Here is a 19,349-nt window from a genome sequence, read left to right as displayed (position 1 = left end):
GGGGCCCGGTTGCGGACTCACACACGCTCTTCCACGCCTCCCACTCTGCAAGTCGCCGGCCGCGCCCATGGCTGGAGTGGCACCAGACGCGAACGAGGTGGTCGCTACTGCCACAGGCGCGCTCGAAGATCTGGCTGCCACGCCGTGCTCGCGCACCACTCGCACATACAGCCATACAGGTACTGCAACTGCTAGACCAAGTAGCAGGCCGCGCTCGCCTTGTCGGCCGCCGAGCTGCTGCCGAGGGTCGGCCGCGTCTTCTTAAGACAAAAGTCTGCAGGGCCGATAGAGATCATGGCCGAGATGGGGTAGTGGTCCGCGAGAATCACTGGCTTCATGGCCGCCGGCGCCGGTTGCGGCATGCCCCCTCTCCACGCGCTCCACGACGAGCTCAAGCCCGTGCTCCTCGACCCACCGCGACTCCCTGGACCTTCTCTACCACCCCTTCCTCAGCGACCATGCGAGCACCTCCACGTGGATTCCAACTACCGTAGCACCCACCCCGCCGCCCTCGCTCGTACTCCCCATCCTCCCGCAGCGGCGCAGCCCACCATCCGCTCCCTTAAATCTCTCTCGCAGGCGCCTGCCTCTGCCTTCCTAGCCCGCCGCGCCCTCCCAGGCCCCCAAGACCACCGGCGGCGTTCTCCCTGACACCCGCGCACCAACCGACACCTTCCTCGGCGACCCGCACAATCGGTGTGCCACTCTACCGCCCCTTCACGCAAGCGCCAGTGAAGAGCGAGGCATAGCCGTTGGCGCCCTGGATGGGCTCGTGATGACGATGGAGGCGGCGTTGGGGCATTGGCGCATTGCGGCGACGAGATGGGCCGGGAAGGATAGGGTGGAGGCAGAGGTTGGGGATGGCACCTTTATCCCTTTGATATTTTTTCAATTTAGCCCTGTTATTTCTTACTATTTAAAAATATATTTCAAGTGGACGATCAGGGCCGGGCTCAGTACCTCACCACGTCATCCAATACACAGACCAAACAGCACCAGTGACCGTCGGTGACACACCAACTCGTATTGAGTGACCGTAAAATTGTATTTCCTATGTACAATGACCAGTGTGATTTTGGTCAACAAGTTCAAGTACTGTTGATGGATTTTACTCCAAATTTGATGCATAAGATACCAAAAAAAAGTTGAGAAGGTTTTTTTTTTGGAAGGGAGGGAGCATAAAGAAATTCGTCGCCGCTCGGCTTCCATTTCCGTCCTCCTCGCACGCGTCGTCTTCCCTCCTCCCCCATCCAACCCCTGGCTTAAACCTTACCAACCTCCAACCCCGTCGCCATGGCGCCGCAGCCGCCTCTCCACCCTCTCAACGCCTTCGAAAGCTCCAGGGGCCTCCCTCCCGGCGTCGGTGAACCGAGCCGATTCTCCTCCAACCCTACCTTCGACCAGGCTTTCCTCATGGCGGCCTTCAAAGGAGATCTCCGTCGAGTCAAGCGTACGTACCGTACGCCTGCGTTTCCTCTTTCATTCCGACTCACCGGTTGTTTCTGTGATGATTTTGACGCCGATCCGTTTCGTTTCAGAGGCGGCGAGGGCTCTGGGCAGGGGCGCGGAAGGCCGCCGCCTCGCTGAGAAGGTGGGCTCGGTCATGGACGGCTCCGGCATGCGCCTGATTCACATCGCCGCCCTCGGCGGGAGCCTGCCCGTGTGCCGCTACCTGCTCGAGGACCTCGGATTGGACGTTGATGTCGATGGCCCGTCCGGTGCGCGCGTCACCTTAAATGCCTCTCCTTTCCTTATAAAAGTTGCTTATTTCCATGAGCAGAATCATCCTAGCTTTCCTTATAAAGGCCTGCTAGGTTGGTTGTTTCGTCTGACGGGCTAATTAAGTTTCTGGCCTTCTCCCCTTGGTATCCCTGCAGGCGAAACAGCTATTGAGGCTGCTATAGCCCGTGAAAATGTTGAATTGGTGCGTTTGTTTCTTGATCAAGGTGCTGATACAGAGAAACTCGACAAAAAAGGGTGTACTCTTCTCCATTTCGCCGCCAAAGTAGGTATGGTCGATCTCTAAGCTCAAGTATCCATCCCACATACTCATCTTTCTTTAGTGCTCTTCTTATCTTGTATACTGCGTGAGGCCCTATATCAATGAGACATGGAATTATATCTATGATGCATTCTCTATAGTGGCAAACATCTGAAGAAAGGGAGTAAAGTGCATGCTGTATGTGAAAGTTCTTTTTTTCTCCCCTATAGGCATCATATTGCGCAGGAAAAAGAACTAGCAGGCCTTGTATATTTCCATGACATTGTTAATTTAGCTTAGCCAAGCCCTGAAGTTCAGACACGGCCTTGTGTCCAAATTCTGTGTACTCCGTCAGTTCCCAAGCCATAATTATTTGAATTTGTATTTCGTGGGCTAGCTTTAGGTCCTGCTGCTGCTAATGTATACCCAGCTCCTTATTATAAGCGGCTTAACATATATTAGGTAGGTTGATATTAACAAATCACCACAAAGACAAGGAGCTACAACAAAAGTATCTATAGTCAACTAACGATATATACCATATTTTGTACCCAGGAAACTATGAAATAGTAAAGCTCTTACTGTCCAAAGGAGCTCGCGTAAATGCAATAAATCTGGGTGGGACAGCACTGCATGTTGCTGCTTCTGATGGGCGGGATGATATTGTGAAGATTTTGTTGGACCACGGTGCATATGTAAGCATCGCCCTGGCCCTCATCTTCTCCTCTTGATGAACTGGCTTTCTGTTTAGAACATTAGCATCTTATATGATTGTTCTCATATCCAGCAACTCCTATTTTTGTGCTTGAACGTTAATGCACAACTTCTGTTGGGTTCTAGCTTTAGACATTGAATTGCTGTGCTGTAAACTCATTCTTTTGATTTTCTTTCCTTGAATATGCATTTTTTGGAGTGGTGACAAATTTCCACATGGGTCAAAAGGATTCATCACCTTTTCATATGTATGTCAAAAGAGTCTAATCCGCTTATTGACAATGTTTCTGTATGTTAAATATGTTATTTCTTATTTTTGACAAAAGCTCCTACTCACAGTGACAATGTTATATCTACACCCCTCCCTTCCTTATTTAATTTTTTTATGTTGACTAGTTATATGAGATTTCTAATTCGTTCATGTGATCATATCTGAACAGCATAATATAGCTTTGAGTGGTACTGATTATACAGCTCTTGTGCTTGCCACTATCGAACGCTCAATGAAATGTGTTAAGCTCCTGCTTGAGGTATGTCAACTCATTCTTCACACATCAACTTTTGGGTTACTGTGATAATTTAGAAAGTGATCATGACTGCCCATATGAAGCATATAAGTATATGGCCCTTGTTTATACTAGATTTAAATGTGCGCCTTGGCGCACGACCCCGTAAAACTCGTGATGTGATGTTAATATGATAATATATTTGTTAGGCTTTATAAAAGTATCGTCTATAAACTATAGTACCTTATATGAACATGGGTGCGTATGCTCTCTATATTTTGAAATGCATTTTACATACATTTTGAATTTCAAAAAAATTGGAACAAAAATTTTGCGTGTACATCTTTATGTGCTACGCGCTCACAATTCACAAAGTCATTTCATAAAAAATCGACTTGTCATTTGACGTGTGTAAAAAAGACAAAACTCAGTGCTAAAAATAATGTTTTTCGTAAGATAAGTTTTCTCTTTTTTACATAGACCATACAAAATATTATTTTTTTCGTGAAACTTGATGAACACACATATATTATGGAGATGTACATGTAAAATATTTTGTTAATTTTTTTAACACTTTGAAATATGATTTTTTTGGTAGAGAGAGCATACGCACCCGGGAGCCGAATTGAATTTCCGTCCTTATAGAAATTTGGTACGTCTTTAAAATAAAAGCATGTGCCAAGCCGATCTGGCACCTATTAGTTTTACTCTTTTCAACCGGTTCCTTCTCTTTGAGGGAAGAAATAATCTCTCCAACATATAAGTAAAATTCCAAAAACCATTGGTCAAGGTTATTTTGTTTCAAGTTAAATAAAAAATTATGGTCTTCGCAATATCAAATGAAGAGTCATACTGAATGTAATTATCCAGTTACATGGAAGATTATATTAGGGAACTACTATAATTTTATCTTCTAATCAATTTCAACAGAATCATTGAATGGAAATTTGACCACACGATATACCAAGCATTAACACCTATAGATAACCTAAGAAATGAACAATACAACTGTACAATCACCGTGCAACACTGTAAAGAATAAATATTAGCTTCACCGTTAACTGGTCATAGTGAGAAGAATATTATTTATGTACCAACTTGAGGCTTCCAACGTGGAAGAACATTGGGCATGCATATCTACCAAGCAACTGTTCCAAAATATGTGTGTGTTTTACAGAGCATGTACATACCACAAGGTGATGCAATAAATGGCAAAACTATGAGACGGCCGCAACGACAAGAAGGCAAAAGAACTTATGTTTTCGAAGGCTCGCATTATATTCCTACATGACCTACTTGTCCATGTGACTAACATGACACGTACAATTGAGGAAATGCATAATACAAACAAAGAAAAATGCGGTCTTCGATTTTTCAGGTTGGAATTGATCTACCAGACTGAAAGCATATATGTACACCGCTACCAAGAGAGGCTTTTCGTCCTTCCTAGTCCACTCCATGTTGCATGTTCAGTGTGATGTTTCTCTTCCTACACAGAAATAGGAAATGCTCAGTTATCTCCATGCTGAGAAAGAGCCTCAATAAATGTAGGAAAAGCAATAAAAGTAATTTTCACATGCTGACTTCTTTTATTTTTAAATATTGGTATTTTCGGTGCTATTTGTTCAATCTGATATTGGGTGTTGGGAACCCGGCGATAGGTGATCGGGGAGTGGTCACTACAGTGGTGTGACAGAGTGGGGTATAAGTAGCGGAGGATGAAAGTAGAAGCGGGCAGCAGCTAGCTGCTTACACCAAGTAACAGTGCACCAGGTAGCTAGAAGGAGACAAGACGAGCGTGTGGGGGAAGCAGGCAAGCTGCTGCGGCGACTCCTCTCTAAAGTCTGAAGATATACCTGAGTTCTGCAATGTCTCTGCTAGAGAATCAAGTGCAAATTTCACTGTAATTTCTGATGTAATCGAAGCTGGTTTATTTTGACTGGGTCATGTGAATTGGCTGTTGTAATCTGTGAATGCCTACAGACAAAAATAATTAAATGCAATGCATGCTATTACTTGTTGAATACAAGTCTCTTCTCTGAATTTATATGCACTGCCAAGCTCTTTTCTTGTGTTAAAAGTGAGAGCAATAGAGCATGATTGCTAGAGTAGTTTACATATTTGCTTTCAGAAACTGATAAGATGCATGGTACAAAGCATAATTGACATATTGATAGACATTGTTCTGGTCATCAGGCATCTTGCAAAGACATTGTTCTGGCTTTAGGCATCTTGCTCTGGGCTTCAGGCATCTTGCAAAGACCTGGAACAAAATAAAATGACATCGTACTTAGCTATTTGGAAAGAAAGAGTTTTACCTTCGGAGAGACATGTCAAACTAAACTATTTACTGAAACTCTAAACAACTATAAAATGTCAATTGTTCACTGCTGACTGAAGCAGATGAAAGAAATGTCTATAACTTGGGATGGAGGATATGGTAAGGCCTTGGGAAAGAAATCTCCATGCTGGATGTGTAACAGTGGTTACCAAATTATACCTAGATCGAGATAAATGCCCCCGCAAGAAAAAAGGGAACATAGAATGTACATGCATAGACCATAGATGAGAGAAATGCATAGGTCCTATCCAGGACAATCTACATAAGAAAATGTGCTAAAAGCTCACAAAACAGGTGTACCAAATGCTCATTACGAATAGGAAAAAATTAAGAAATATTCTCCTTGCCTAAATAACGCATCAATAGCAATGGCATGTATATGAGTGTATTTCATAATTTGACAATAGCACCACCATACCTGATGCTCAAATAGACAATACTAAGCTATTTGAGTATCCAGAAGTAACAAAAGACATCATCACTGTGTTTGCTAATATGATTTCATTGTCTCACTTGAGAAATATAGACTGAACACACAATGCTTCATCACCTTTGATCTGAACCACCAACCTTTGATCCTTGTATTGGGAAATTCTCTTCAGAAGCCATTAATGCACAAACTAAAAGTAGATACTGCTACAGTACACATAATTATAGTTGATATATTTAAATAAAATAATTTATAACTTGTAAGACTCTCTTTGGGTCTAAATATTATTTCCATCTAATATGGTCAAGGCATTGCTTCGAATCACCAAACTGAGTATAAATATTTCCTTCTCTTGATCCTTTGTTTTTTTTCTTAGAAACTAATCTAGCTTCCTCTTTGAGCAGTACATATACCAGCAATAAACTGACAAGGAATAAAGGCAAGTAGGCACGAATTCATTTTCATGTAGAGAAATATGAATAGGATGATTTGTTCAAAACAATGTTCAGGTCCAAACATCCAGTTACAACACCATGAGTACTTACGTTCTGAAATAAACAAAATAGTTATGTGCAACATCTAATGTAAGTTAGTCCTCAAGAATCAGAAATTCCTAATATGATAAATCAATACAGTAGGTACTAAATCAAAAATTCTCAACCTTCCTATAACCATCGGTCTTTATGTATTATTCGAATATGCCCTTATAAAACCAAACTCCTTCAATGAGGAGTTCAAAAACAGAATAATTTTCATGGTACCAGAAAAAATCTAATGCTACGAGCGCTAGCCAAGTAGCATAGCATAACAATTGATACCACTTCATTTCGGCTAGAAAATTGTTTTACACACATGATAAATTAATTTATATTTGCTAAAACCTAGATCAATGATAGAGCTTGAAACTCAAACATCATGGAGATTTTGAATATCAATTTAGTGATAAATATATGAACATTCAAGGAAATAAATGCAGGCCATACCTTTTTGGAAGCACTGTTGCTTGGAAGTGAATAATAACAGACATCAGGCTACCAAGGATGTGTGCGGGCATGATTGTCTACGATGTTACGTTAGTGTCCTAACTTAAATGAAAGTTGGCATGTGTATAAAGTTCTCGTTGCTGTTTAACATGGAGCATCATGACGGCGAAGTGGCAAAAGCGAGTGGCAATTATAAGTTGATAGCTGTTATAATTTTGTATCTTTTTTGTTAGAGCCATCGGATAAGAATTAATACAACTCTATCTTTTTTAAATTAGAAAAGCTCTAAGATATACAAGAAAATAAGCATATTCATATTATGAAGTAATTCCTTCTTGATCAAATACAACAAATAAGAACTTTTGATAACTCGAAGCCACAACATTAATGGGAAAATGACCTACTGTCATAGCAGTATTTGGGGAAAGGACAAATCCCACACAACTATGGAGAAGAAGAAAAATCAATTCTTGATCCTAAGAAAGCCTATGCCACAATGAGGAAATGGAGAAATCTCACCAGGTGACAGCAAGAAAAGAACAAGAGATCATGTGCACCTTGGAACTGCTCGCTGACATCCCACAGAATATCAAAACATCCAGAAAAAACATGAACACATATAGGATCCCAAGCGTATCTGGTTAAACTAAACCAAAACATTATATAGATGTGCCGATTAGTTTTCTGGTAGCTTCATTGTGAATCTCTCACTGTTTTTTACTAATCGTCTTTCTTGGGTGGACAAATGAGCCACTTCAGCAGTAGCAGTACACAAACAAAATCCCCAAGTTATCTATTGTGTTTTTTACTTATGGCTAAAACGTGACATCGAATGAGGCAGCGAAAGACAAGTTTAAAATAGAAAGGCTCGTCATCCAGTAAAACTCACCTTTAATTCTTTTGGCACACATTATAGAAGAAATCAATGGAAATCTTTGAGTATACAGAATGCATATGCAGACGGCCCAGACCACTATACCTTGTTTGAATCAAACTGCATGTATAAGAAACAACAATGAAATTATCTTTAGAGACAAAGATTAGAAGCCGATACAGATAAATAACAGTGGGCAAAATTAGCAAAACATTGGTTTCAGCTATAAAACAGCCGCCTTGAGGTAATTGCACCGACAAATAAACATGAAGAATAAAATAATTAATAGGACTCTATGAATACAGTTCAGTTGTTAGGAATTCAACACAAATAAGAATATGTAGCAAGAGCCTGTTTACTAAGCAGCCAGTAGTTCAGACCGGATCAGCTAGTGCTCTGCTGCTAGCCACTGTATATGTAGTTGAAAAACACAAGACGGAGAGTAAAAATTCAAAAGGTAAAATAATAAAAGTATTCGTGGAAGCCATGCAGCAACACATAATTCAATGTGGCGACACAATCATAAATATACATGTTCATGTTAGTACTATCATAGTAGCAAGCAGATAGGTGGAAAGGAGTCTAAAATCAAATCTTGCATCAAATTTTGGAACACTTGTAAACATTGTAATGCAGATTGTGTGATATCCTCCTTCATTTCTAGAAATATGATATCAGCATATAGTGGAAACTGAGATTTTTGATAGGTAATCTACCGCATATTCTCGCACCAAAAGTATGCATCAGAGAGACTCAGACTAACATTATACACTAATCAAAGATGATATTGGCTGTTTTAAGACAGTTCAAAGACACACACTGCCTAATGCTGCAAATTTTAGCATAGCTTCTTGCACATCCTTCTATATGCATAGATGGTTATCACAATTCATTTACCTACATCATGTGCAAGGAAGCCAGATAGTAATGTTTATGTATGTAAACAAAAAGTAGCTAAATCATATTATTCACAAAATGGGGACTTGTTCTGGATCAAACATTTAGCAACTTTTGGATAGAACAATCAGGAGGCAGTAGTAATCAACTAACCATCAAATAAGCATCTGTACATGTAAGGAAGAACGGAGGCAAAATGAACTAAATCTTTTTTTTAACCTGGAGAGTAATAAATCAAGTGAAGAAGATCATCAGCTAGGATTAGAAATTTATGTATATTGCAACCAACAGTGGCCTCACAACATCCTTTGCACAATACGAATATATATGTGAAATCACAAGCGCATATCTGGAAGTAGAAAAAATAGTATGTACTACTTTGATCCATCATCTTCAATATTAACCATGTGTAATATCACATTCAGTAAGCCCAACCAGGTACAAATGGCTTATGTATGTCACAAATAGTAGATGAATGCTATTTTTCACAAAAGAGGGAAATGTTCTGAATCAAGCAATTAACAACTTCCCCGAATAATAATTAGCAGGCACACCAAATAATCAGATTGAATTCGTGAAAGATAAGAAACAAGAGGCAATAAGAACTGAATCTGTACTAACCCAATGTCTCACAAGCAGTCAACACCATAAGGAGGAGCGAATATGAGACCTGGACCTACTTAATGCCGTGTGGATTTTACCTCTGTAAAGGGAGCAGCTTGTGGATTTTACCTCTGTAAAGGGAGCAGCTTGTGGATTTTACCTCACGTAAAGGGAGCAGCTTGTCACGCGACTCGTGCTTGTTCTTACGGATGGACCAACAGCCATTAACAAACCTGAAATCCATAATAATTCATGAAAACATTAAGTAAAAGATGAAACACAATAAGTTGGCTAACCAGAACATACACTATATTCATGAATAGCATCTGCCAGAGCTTATGGGGATTAATCAGAGGAAATATCATGAGACAAATAAGGAAGATAAGAGTGCGGCTACCTCCAAGAGGCCCAAATGCACCAAGGCTTCAGGTGTATCCGGTGCTGTAATATGACGGATGTTCCATGTGAGTGCCCTAGAGAGAGAGAGAGAGAGGAAGAGAGAGGATTCACAGCAGCACCTCGGCTTGTTGACCGTGCTCCTCCTTCTGAGCATCGAAGAGGAGGAGCATCTTCCGCCTCCGTCCCCGCCATCTTCTTGGCGCCGCTGTGCACGATGATTCAGCGGCCATGCCAATTCTGGACGAAGAGTTGGGCAACCACGTCATCTTCCTGGAGAGAGATAGGGGATGGTGGATGCACATCTTGGGGCATGGAACCGGAGAGGTGGAGCTCGGGGAGTTCTTGCAGCGCTGCTTCCCTCCCGCCACCACGGCCAACTCGTCCGGCTCCATCCACCCGCAGCTCGACGCCGCCCGATTACCGAACTCGGTTCCTAATTCTATTTAGTAATCAAAATATTCAGACATAAACATAAAACTTTGTCATTTATACACCGATTACTGAAAATAAACTTGTGTGGACATAGCCACCATCAAACACTAACTAAGGGCCTCTAAACCTCTCAAAGAGAATATTATTAATATGAAAATATTCACTTAGCTTTACCCTCCATTTAACTCTACATGTGCAACATGAACATTTTCAGGTCACTAAACAATAGGCCCTTGCGGATGCATTTCATGATACAAATAAACGGACATGGCAGTCTCCTTTCAAATAGATTATGGATGCTTATTTGACTGGATGTTAATAAATTAACATGCGACAGTTTTCCAACATTAATTCTGAATATTTGTCCGCCAACAATATAGACAGTGATATCTCATTGTATGAACATATTTTTTTGGGAGGGGCACTTGACATAATACAAAATTTTGCTTCAGATGAACATCATCCACTCTGATTTGTGATGTTTAACATGTTAAGAAACCAAGTCATAATTTGAACACTATAGTAAATGAACATTCAATCATGTGCATAAAAAAATGTTCCACGTACAGAAAAGACCTACAATCGCTCTATTACTAACATCTATAATAGGATAGAAGGTGGATGACCCTTAATCTTGCAGACAACAAACCTCAACTTTGTTCCTACATTTAGAAACAGAGCATGCACAATCCAGAAATAAATAGCAAGATCTAACATAGACAATGGCTCTCTAAGCAGAGGAACTTTGGAGAAAATTTATTCAGGAAGGGTAACAGGTTTCTAACATGAAATCCACAAAATGAATGGCTGAATAATTTTCATAAGAAACAACCTCCATGTTAACCAGCGATGAAAGAAAAATAAAAAATTAACCGCTGGAAACTACATGAATTTTCTATATACGAAAATTAACTTTACGTACACATGAAAATCAATAAATCAGGATACTGGTATCGAATCCACGAACCACTTCATCTTTGCTCGGTGAAAAGATCAATAGACGGAAAACTCGATTGGACTTTTGTCGAATACCTTGTTGGCATATCTAAATAGAATCTACACAAACAAAAACAATTTCAAAAACAATTTCAGGGATTAGAGAGAGAGAGAGAGAGAGAGAGAGAGAGAGAGAGAGAGAGGGAGAGAGAGGGAGAGAGAGGGAGAGAGAGAGAGAGAGAGAGAGAGGGAGAGAGGGAGAGAGAGAGAGAGAGAGGAGAGAGAGAGAGAGGGAGAGGGAGAGGGAGAGGGAGAGGGAGAGGGAGGAGGGAGGGAGGGAGGGAGGGAGGGAGGGAGGGAGGGAGGGAGGGAGGGAGGGAGAGAGAGAGAGAGAGAGAGAGAGAGAGAGAGAGAGAGAGAGAGAGAGAGAGAGAGAGAGAGAGAGAGAGAGCGAGAGCGAGAGGGGGAGAGGGAGAGGGAGGGAGGGAGGGAGAGGGAGGGAGGGAGGGGAGAGGGGAGGGAGGGAGGGAGGGAGGGAGAGGGAGGGAGGGAGGGAGAGAGGGAGGGAGGGAGGGAGGGAGGGAGGGAGGGAGAGAGAGGGAGGGAGAGGGAGAGAGGGAGAGAGAGAGAGAGGGAGAGGGAGAGAGGGAGAGAGAGAGAGAGAGAGAGAGAGAGAGAGAGAGAGAGAGAGAGAGAGAGAGAGAGAGAGAGAGAGAGAGAGAGAGAGAGAGAGAGAGAGAGAGAGAGAGAGAGAGAGAGAGAGAGAGAGAGAGAGAGAGAGAGAGAGAGAGAGAGAGAGAGAGAGAGAGAGAGAGAGAGAGAGAGAGAGAGAGAGAGAGAGAGAGAGAGAGAGAGAGAGAGAGAGAGAGAGAGAGAGAGAGAGAGAGAGAGAGAGAGAGAGAGAGAGAGAGAGAGAGAGAGAGAGAGAGAGAGAGAGAGAGAGAGAGAGAGAGAGAGAGAGAGAGAGAGAGAGAGAGAGAGAGAGAGAGAGAGAGAGAGAGAGAGAGAGAGAGAGAGAGAGAGAGAGAGAGAGAGAGAGAGAGAGAGAGAGAGAGAGAGAGAGAGAGAGAGAGAGAGAGAGAGAGAGAGAGAGAGAGAGAGAGAGAGAGAGAGAGAGAGAGAGAGAGAGAGAGAGAGAGAGAGAGAGAGAGAGAGAGAGAGAGAGAGAGAGAGAGAGAGAGAGAGAGAGAGAGAGAGAGAGAGAGAGAGAGAGAGAGAGAGAGAGAGAGAGAGAGAGAGAGAGAGAGAGAGAGAGAGAGAGAGAGAGAGAGAGAGAGAGAGAGAGGATTGAGAGAAAGAGGACCGACCTGGAGGGGCTGGAGGTGGAATTATTCTTGAGGTTAAGGACGACATCAATCTCGCATCCTAGTGAGAGAGAGAGAGAGAGAGAGAGAGAGAGAGAGAGAGAGAGAGAGAGAGAGAGAGAGAGAGAGAGGATTGAGAGAAAGAGGACCGACCTGGAGGGGCTGGAGGTGGAATTATTCTTGAGGTTAAGGACGACATCAATCTCGCATCCTAGTGCCATCCTCCCGTCGCCCCTTCTTCTCCCATGTGTAGCTGAAATGTAGGGATGGAGGAGGTGGAGCCTGGCCGACACCTCCTCAGCCATGGCTCCCTTCCCTTCGCATCTCCTAGTTTGGTGCCCTCCCTTCGCTCTCCCTCGTACCATCCATAGAGGAGACCAGCAAATAGGGGGAGAAGGAGAAGGGGACCGAATCTTAGGGGATTGGGGAGAGGCGGACGTGGTGATTGGGGGATAGATGAGGACGAGGAGAACGAGGGGATTGGGGAGAGGGCCGTACGCGGGCGCCGGGAGGATGGCGAGGCGGCGGCCGGAGGCGGCGGCGGGCGACCGGGGCGGGCGCGGAGGGGATTGGGGGAGAGGAGAAGGCGTGCGAGGAATTGGTGGAGCGCTAGCGACGTCGGGCCGAGCGGGCTTTTAGTGACCCATGGATAAAATGCGGGTTCGTGCGAGGGCCTCACGCCCTGGACCGAACGGACGGCCGAGATCGCGCCACGTCAGCTCGATCGGACGGCCCAAAATCCAAACGCCTGTGAGAGCCCCATGGGGGTGCAGCAATCAGACCGTGAGATTGTTAGGCCGGTGCTGATGTGGATGGTATTGGTAAAGAGACACCCTTAATGATCGCGGCCACTGCTGGCTCAACTGACATCCTTAAGTGCTTGCTTCTGGCTGGTGCAGATGCTAATGTTACTGACACTGTAAGTCTGTAAGTTATTTTTCTTGCTGCTACATGGATAACGTCATACTACCTAACACGGCATATTCTGGTTGTTTTTCCATCTTCAAATGTAAACTCTGAAACAGATATCTTGATGAATTTGCTTATTTATCTGATCTATTTTGTGTATTTTTGGGCTGTGTAGATTTATCTTCGTGCACTACATTAGAAATCTGGTTTCTTACTTGAAACAGCAAAGCTACATTTTAAATCCAAACCCTATACCATTCGATTATTTCAAGAGATGTGACGGTTCTAGGCTATCTGCTAGATAGGAACAACTTACCTTGGAGCTCCAACTTTGACTTAGAATCTGCAAACTACTTTGTTGGATTGGTGTGTATGTAGAAGACAGTTTTGAGAAAAAATGAAACTGAAATTGCAAATATAGAGATAGTTAGTTCTTATCTGCTTCATCCTGGAAGCTATCAGGATAGTATTATCATGTAATAATTGTGTATAGTAACAGTGTTGTTCTTGAGTGCTGGTTGACTGATCTTAGACAGCAGGCCAATGTTCTGTGTGCTCATTGCCACTACAAGACAATATCCCACTTATTTATCCTGATCTCTAGGATATATTTATGTTTACACCATGTCTGCTCAATGTTTGTCTAGATACCTTGTATATTCCCGTCATATTCCAAATACTAAGTGAAATTAATCTTGCTTGTTGTTTTGGCAGTATGGACGCACTCCTATAGAAATTGTTGCACTTTCTGGTAGGCGTGAGGATGTCGAAATTCTATTTCCATTCACTTCACGTTTATCTAATGCGCGTGACTGGAGTGTCGATGGAGTTATTGGGCATGTAATATCAGCGCCTCCAGCGAAGGTATGTTTTAGAACATTACCATATTTGTTTATATTAATTGTTGGAGTGTGCATGCTAGCCATGAGATTTCCCTAGTTTGGGGTTTCTGCAATTCATCATTGTAACTTGAAAAGAGTGGTTGAAGCCATACATTTCACTTTCTAATAATTAATCACAATTACTGGCTACGAATTTGATTCATTGGAATGCCAATCATGCCAGTTGTCTTGCTGCAGTGTTAGCTATGGGCTAGTGATGTGAAAATATGTCACATGTAGTGCACGCTAATTCATTTGGGAGCAATAAGGTTTAGTTGAAAGAATTTTAAATATTTATCTGTTATGTTGAACTTGCCAGCTCGATAGCCCTCATCACCTGAGTTTTCTATGGCACACACATGTAAAGTCTTTCGCCGTTTATTGTCATGCCCATGTGTAGTAGAAGATGACAGTTGTGTGTTGTGAACTCTTTTTTTTTGTAAATATTAATCTAACCAGGATTAACCAGTATTGGTTTAGAACCAATCTGGGCCAGGATAAGCATGTAAGGATTAACAGAAAATAGTGTGCAATGAATTGGACAAGAGAAATAACACTATGATAAGATTATGGGGCATATTTGGATTGTGACCGTACCTTAGCAATATTTTGGTGATGGCCAAAAAATTGGTCTTTGTTTGGATGGTTACCAACCTTTTCAGATGTCAATTCTTTTTTTCAGCTCTAGTTCATTTTCTAGCCAATGTTGGCCAACCCATGGGCAAGCGAAACCTCAACCAATTTTTTGGCTACACAAACTTTTGGTAGGGCAAACTTGGGCACAAACCGAACATATCCATGGTCTGGTTCTTTTAGAGGTGGGCTATCCCTTGCCGACTAAAGCCTTTATTGTTTTGTTGTGGATTTTGTAGAGGATGCAAGGTGTGGTAATCAGTAATGTTGATTAATAGAACTTCAAAATCGTGTGAATCTGAAACAAACTATATTACCAGCTTCTATCAGTGATGTTGATTGCTATGACATTAGAAACGTGAGGAAATGAAACAAAATTGATCAATTCTGTCAACTGTTGAGAGTGACCCCTAATTATTTTATCAGGAAACAGTAGGTTTAATATTTATTTAACTTTAATATCCATGGTACTTCATAGATGCTAGAACTATTGTTTTAATTCAGGTAGAGATTAATTCTATATTTTTTACTGAGCATGTGGGGGCAAGGGATTACGTATTTGATTCAATATTTCAGGAAGCTATGCTTGCTAGTGCTAAATCTAAAGCACACAAGGCATTCAAGAATGGGAATTATCTTGTTGCAACAAAAATTTATGATGAGGTATGTTTTTTGCCTCTTGTTTGTTGAAGTACGGACATATTGACTGTTCACAACAGTTTAAGGACCTATAATGCCTTTAGTCCAGTTTGTTATTTTCCTTCGCGGAATGTTGCAGATGTAGTAATGTTGTGACGTGGATAGAGCTAAGACCTTTCTGTTATGCTGCTATTTCTGTAATCTCTTATAATGCAATTATGTTATTGATGACACAGTTGGATTAGTGCCAGAGCGAGTCACACTACCATTGCATACAATTCATCGTTGTGAACATAGCCCAGGCAGCAGCACATTCGTGTAGGGGTAGGATGAGACCAATACCAGCTGCTGGCCTGCAAGCCATCCAGGAAGAAGCTGACACCATAAATAATACATTAATGGTTTTGGAGTTGGTTTAGAGATAGCCTGTTGAATTCTGAAGTAGATTCCATATGTGCAAGTAGTCTATCAGGCATCCTTGTCCAGATTGATTCTGTTAGGTGAGTCATGTCAATGTAGGAGTTTCACCAGTCAGAAGTAGTACAAGGGTCCCTATAAATGGATTCCCATGTGCATTGTTTCAAAGAAGACACACTAGTCTAAAAAATATCTAAGCTAGTCTATGTATATCCCTCTTCTCCACAAACCCCGCTGTCTCGCCATCTTTTGTTGGTTACCCTGATATGTATTTAGGTTCACATCATTGGCTGGACGACCTTGAAATGATTCTTATCTGTACTTCTTCAGATTATGCAAAATCAATGAACAATCTATGTTAGTTTTACGCATGTTCTAATCTTGCCAAGTCCAGGGGGAATCCAGTTAAGATGATTATCTTGCTCACTGCTTGCAATGACATGTGAATTGAGGTATCTTCTAGGTTGTTCAATTTTAAATGGTAGGCTGGGTGCTCCTAGCTGTTTCTAAGAATGTTGAAGACTAGTATAAGAATCATAAGGGAGTTCACTCTTCGAGAGGCTTTGCTAAACACACGAAATTATAATATACTTTGTGACTTTTTTTCTATTCGAAAATCCACTGATTTTGTATTTTCTGTACATCCATATTGGTTGGCTGTTCATCAATGGAATCATATTTTGTGCATCCAGGGCAGGTTATGACTTGCAGGATCAGTTATCCTCTGACATGCTTATACAAGTTAATGCTGTCATGGAGGACTTGTGCTTACTGCATAGATCTTATGAAGTTTGAAATAGTTTAGTGATTCTCCCAGCACATCAGATCCATGCTGGCAAATCTAAAACATTGTGTTAATCTACTGTCTTATTGTAGGCAATGGTACTTGACCCTGGTAATGCGTCCTTGCTTTCAAATAGGAGCCTATGTTGGCTTCGCTTTGGTGATGCGAGGAAGGCCTTGAGTGATGCTCAACTTTGCAGGATGATGCGACCTGGCTGGCCAAAGGCCTGCTATCGTGAAGGAACTGCCCTGATGTTACTGAAGGTCGGATAGGATGCTTAGATCAGTTTCATATTTTCTGCGGGAACACAAGTTCTGCCTTTTCTTTGGCAAATCCATTTGATTTAGCTACTTACCTCTGGTCTTCAGGATTATGAAAAGGCATGTGGTGCATTTCTTGAAGGTGTTAAATTGGAGCCATGTAACACAGAGATCGAAGATGGCCTACGGTATGGTGCTTGCCCCTTTTGGCTACATTCAAGTCTAGTGTCTAGTGATAATTGCTTGACCATGATCTTTATCGTAGAACAGCTTATAGTCAACATACTTACAGCTCGAACTGAAATATGCAGAGAGGCCTTGGAATCCTTGAAGACATCTGGCAGTAGCACTGGAAAAGATTTGCTGGATCAGCACCAGCTAGTAGGCACTGTAAACTAGCACAAGTTTGAAGTGCCCTGTTTTGCTGTCCCTTAGAGCGTGACTGAAGGCTTTGAACGAGAAGTAGGTTATGATAATTCTTAAGACGGCCTTTTGCTAATTATCATCAACTGAATCGTTAGAATCTGTGTAGTCCCTTCACTGGATGCTGTGAATCAGATTTTCGGGGCAAATGCTGTTTCATATGCAGAGTACTTTTTGATGGCTTCGTTGGGTACAAAAAAAAAAAAGTTCTCACATGGGCAGCTCCGAGTGAGCATATTGTCAGATTGAACAATTTTCAGCATGTCGTCAGATTTATATTGATTTTCTGTTCCTCGTTTTGCCCTGTGTGAAGCCAAATATCCCGTTCTACTCTTCTGCTGGAACTGGTACGAGCAAAGTGCAATGTGGTCTTATACATGCCTGAAGTCCTTTGAATATTTTCCTTGTTTAAACTCTTGTAATAAAACTATGGGCTACCTAATTGTCACTACTACACGGTAGGGATTTAGGGGCACTTTGCCCTGGGGCACTTTTCAAAGTGTCCCTAAATACCCCTTTTAGAGGCACTTTAGCCAAAATGCCTCTAATGCTCTACCTATTAGGGCAGTTTGGAGAAGTGCCCCAATTAGTATACACCTATTGGGGCAGTTTGGAGAAGTGCCCCAATTGGTATACACCTATTGGGGCAGTTTGGAGAAGTGCCCCAATCGGTATACACCTATTGGGGCAGTTTGAACAAATGCCCCAATTGGTACACCTACTGGGGTAGTTTGGACAAGTGCCCCAATTGGTATACACCTATTGAGGCAGTTTAGAGAAGTGCCCCAATTGGTATACACCTATTGGGGCAGTTGGGAGTAGTGCCCCAATTGGTATACACCTATTGGGGCAGTTTAGAGAGGTGCCCCAATTGGTATATACCTATTGGGGCAGTTTGACAAGTGCCCCAATTGGTATATACCTATTGGGGCAGTTTGACAAGTGCCCCAAATTCTGTAGACGAAAACAACAAGAAATTCAAGTGCTCAGTTATAAATAATATGATTGCCTACTAAACAACATCAAATTATGTCGAAACTACAGAAACAACGGGCATAAACATCTAGTAATAAAAACAGATAATTCAAACACTTAAATTCCTACAAACCATCACCTAGAACTTGAAAGCCAAACTAGGTGATAATCCAAACTAATTGATAATTTAAAACAAGTTTACTGTAGAACATTCCACTAGAACAAGTTTACTTGATATAATCTGAACTAGCTAGTTGCCTCCACTAGTTGATGATCTCAACAAAATTGAGACCTATGTACTCCTGCATTGTATATATTTTGATCAAAACAGTTGAATCAACTCCAATGTGAGCAGCAGAAGCAAAGTCTGTCCAACCATGGTGAAAGCATACATGTCCAAGGTCCCATTCAATTTTGTAGATGCAGTCAATAAAGTCTTCTTCTTCTCCTACTAGGGGTTGTCCATTCCTTAAAAGATGTGCTTTTCCAAAAACTGGGTACCCGTAGCCATCCACACCCTCACTAGGCATGTACCGACATTTGAGCAACGAATAATTTGTCAGCATCTAATTATTGCATTCAAATGCATGAAAACATGAGAATAAGTAGGAGAGAATTCCTTATATGAGACTAGTCTTAAATTTGATGCCTACGGGAACGGAAGGGAAGGCGAGGTTGCGCGGATACGTTTGTGCCATCTCGTGGGACAGGAAACCGACGGCCCCGATTGAGATGATAGGGAATCGATGGTGGTGGATGGTTTGAACTTATTTTTTCTGGATTATTATTATGCCTTTTATAGTTGGACTTTGACTGCAACATTCATAATACCTTGCTTCAGATTTGAAAATCACAAAGATATGAAAGTGCTTTAGGAAAAAAAGGAGTATCAGACAATCCACTAAAGACTTACATATTATTTACGACAACTAATATGAAACTAAGTGAGTACACGTGAATCTCGAAAGCGTGGGCATCTTACCTAAATCAAGAAGGTAGTGCGCAAGTCAAAAGGCAAACTCTGCCCA

General features: G+C 41.9%; 1 protein-coding gene across 1 annotated transcript; it reads left to right on the top strand.

Moving 5' to 3' along the window:
* Window positions 1-1,239: 1,239 nt before the first annotated feature.
* Window positions 1,240-17,679, top strand: LOC124703098 (ankyrin-3-like). The gene is made up of 11 exons (XM_047235305.1): window positions 1,240-1,450; window positions 1,539-1,718; window positions 1,878-2,009; window positions 2,537-2,676; window positions 3,136-3,225; window positions 13,197-13,319; window positions 14,024-14,173; window positions 15,400-15,486; window positions 16,756-16,926; window positions 17,032-17,111; window positions 17,235-17,679. Exons 1-11 carry the CDS (start codon window positions 1,294-1,296, stop codon window positions 17,320-17,322), a joined length of 1,398 nt encoding a protein of 465 aa, XP_047091261.1. The 5' UTR covers window positions 1,240-1,293; the 3' UTR covers window positions 17,323-17,679.
* The last annotated feature ends 1,670 nt before the right edge of the window (window positions 17,680-19,349 follow it).

The sequence above is a fragment of the Lolium rigidum genome, chromosome 3 (genome assembly GCF_022539505.1).
Source record: "Lolium rigidum isolate FL_2022 chromosome 3, APGP_CSIRO_Lrig_0.1, whole genome shotgun sequence".
Classification (NCBI taxonomy): Eukaryota; Viridiplantae; Streptophyta; class Magnoliopsida; order Poales; family Poaceae; genus Lolium; species Lolium rigidum.
Note: the sequence above shows the minus strand (reverse complement) of the source record. Positions and strands in the feature narration are given on the sequence as shown.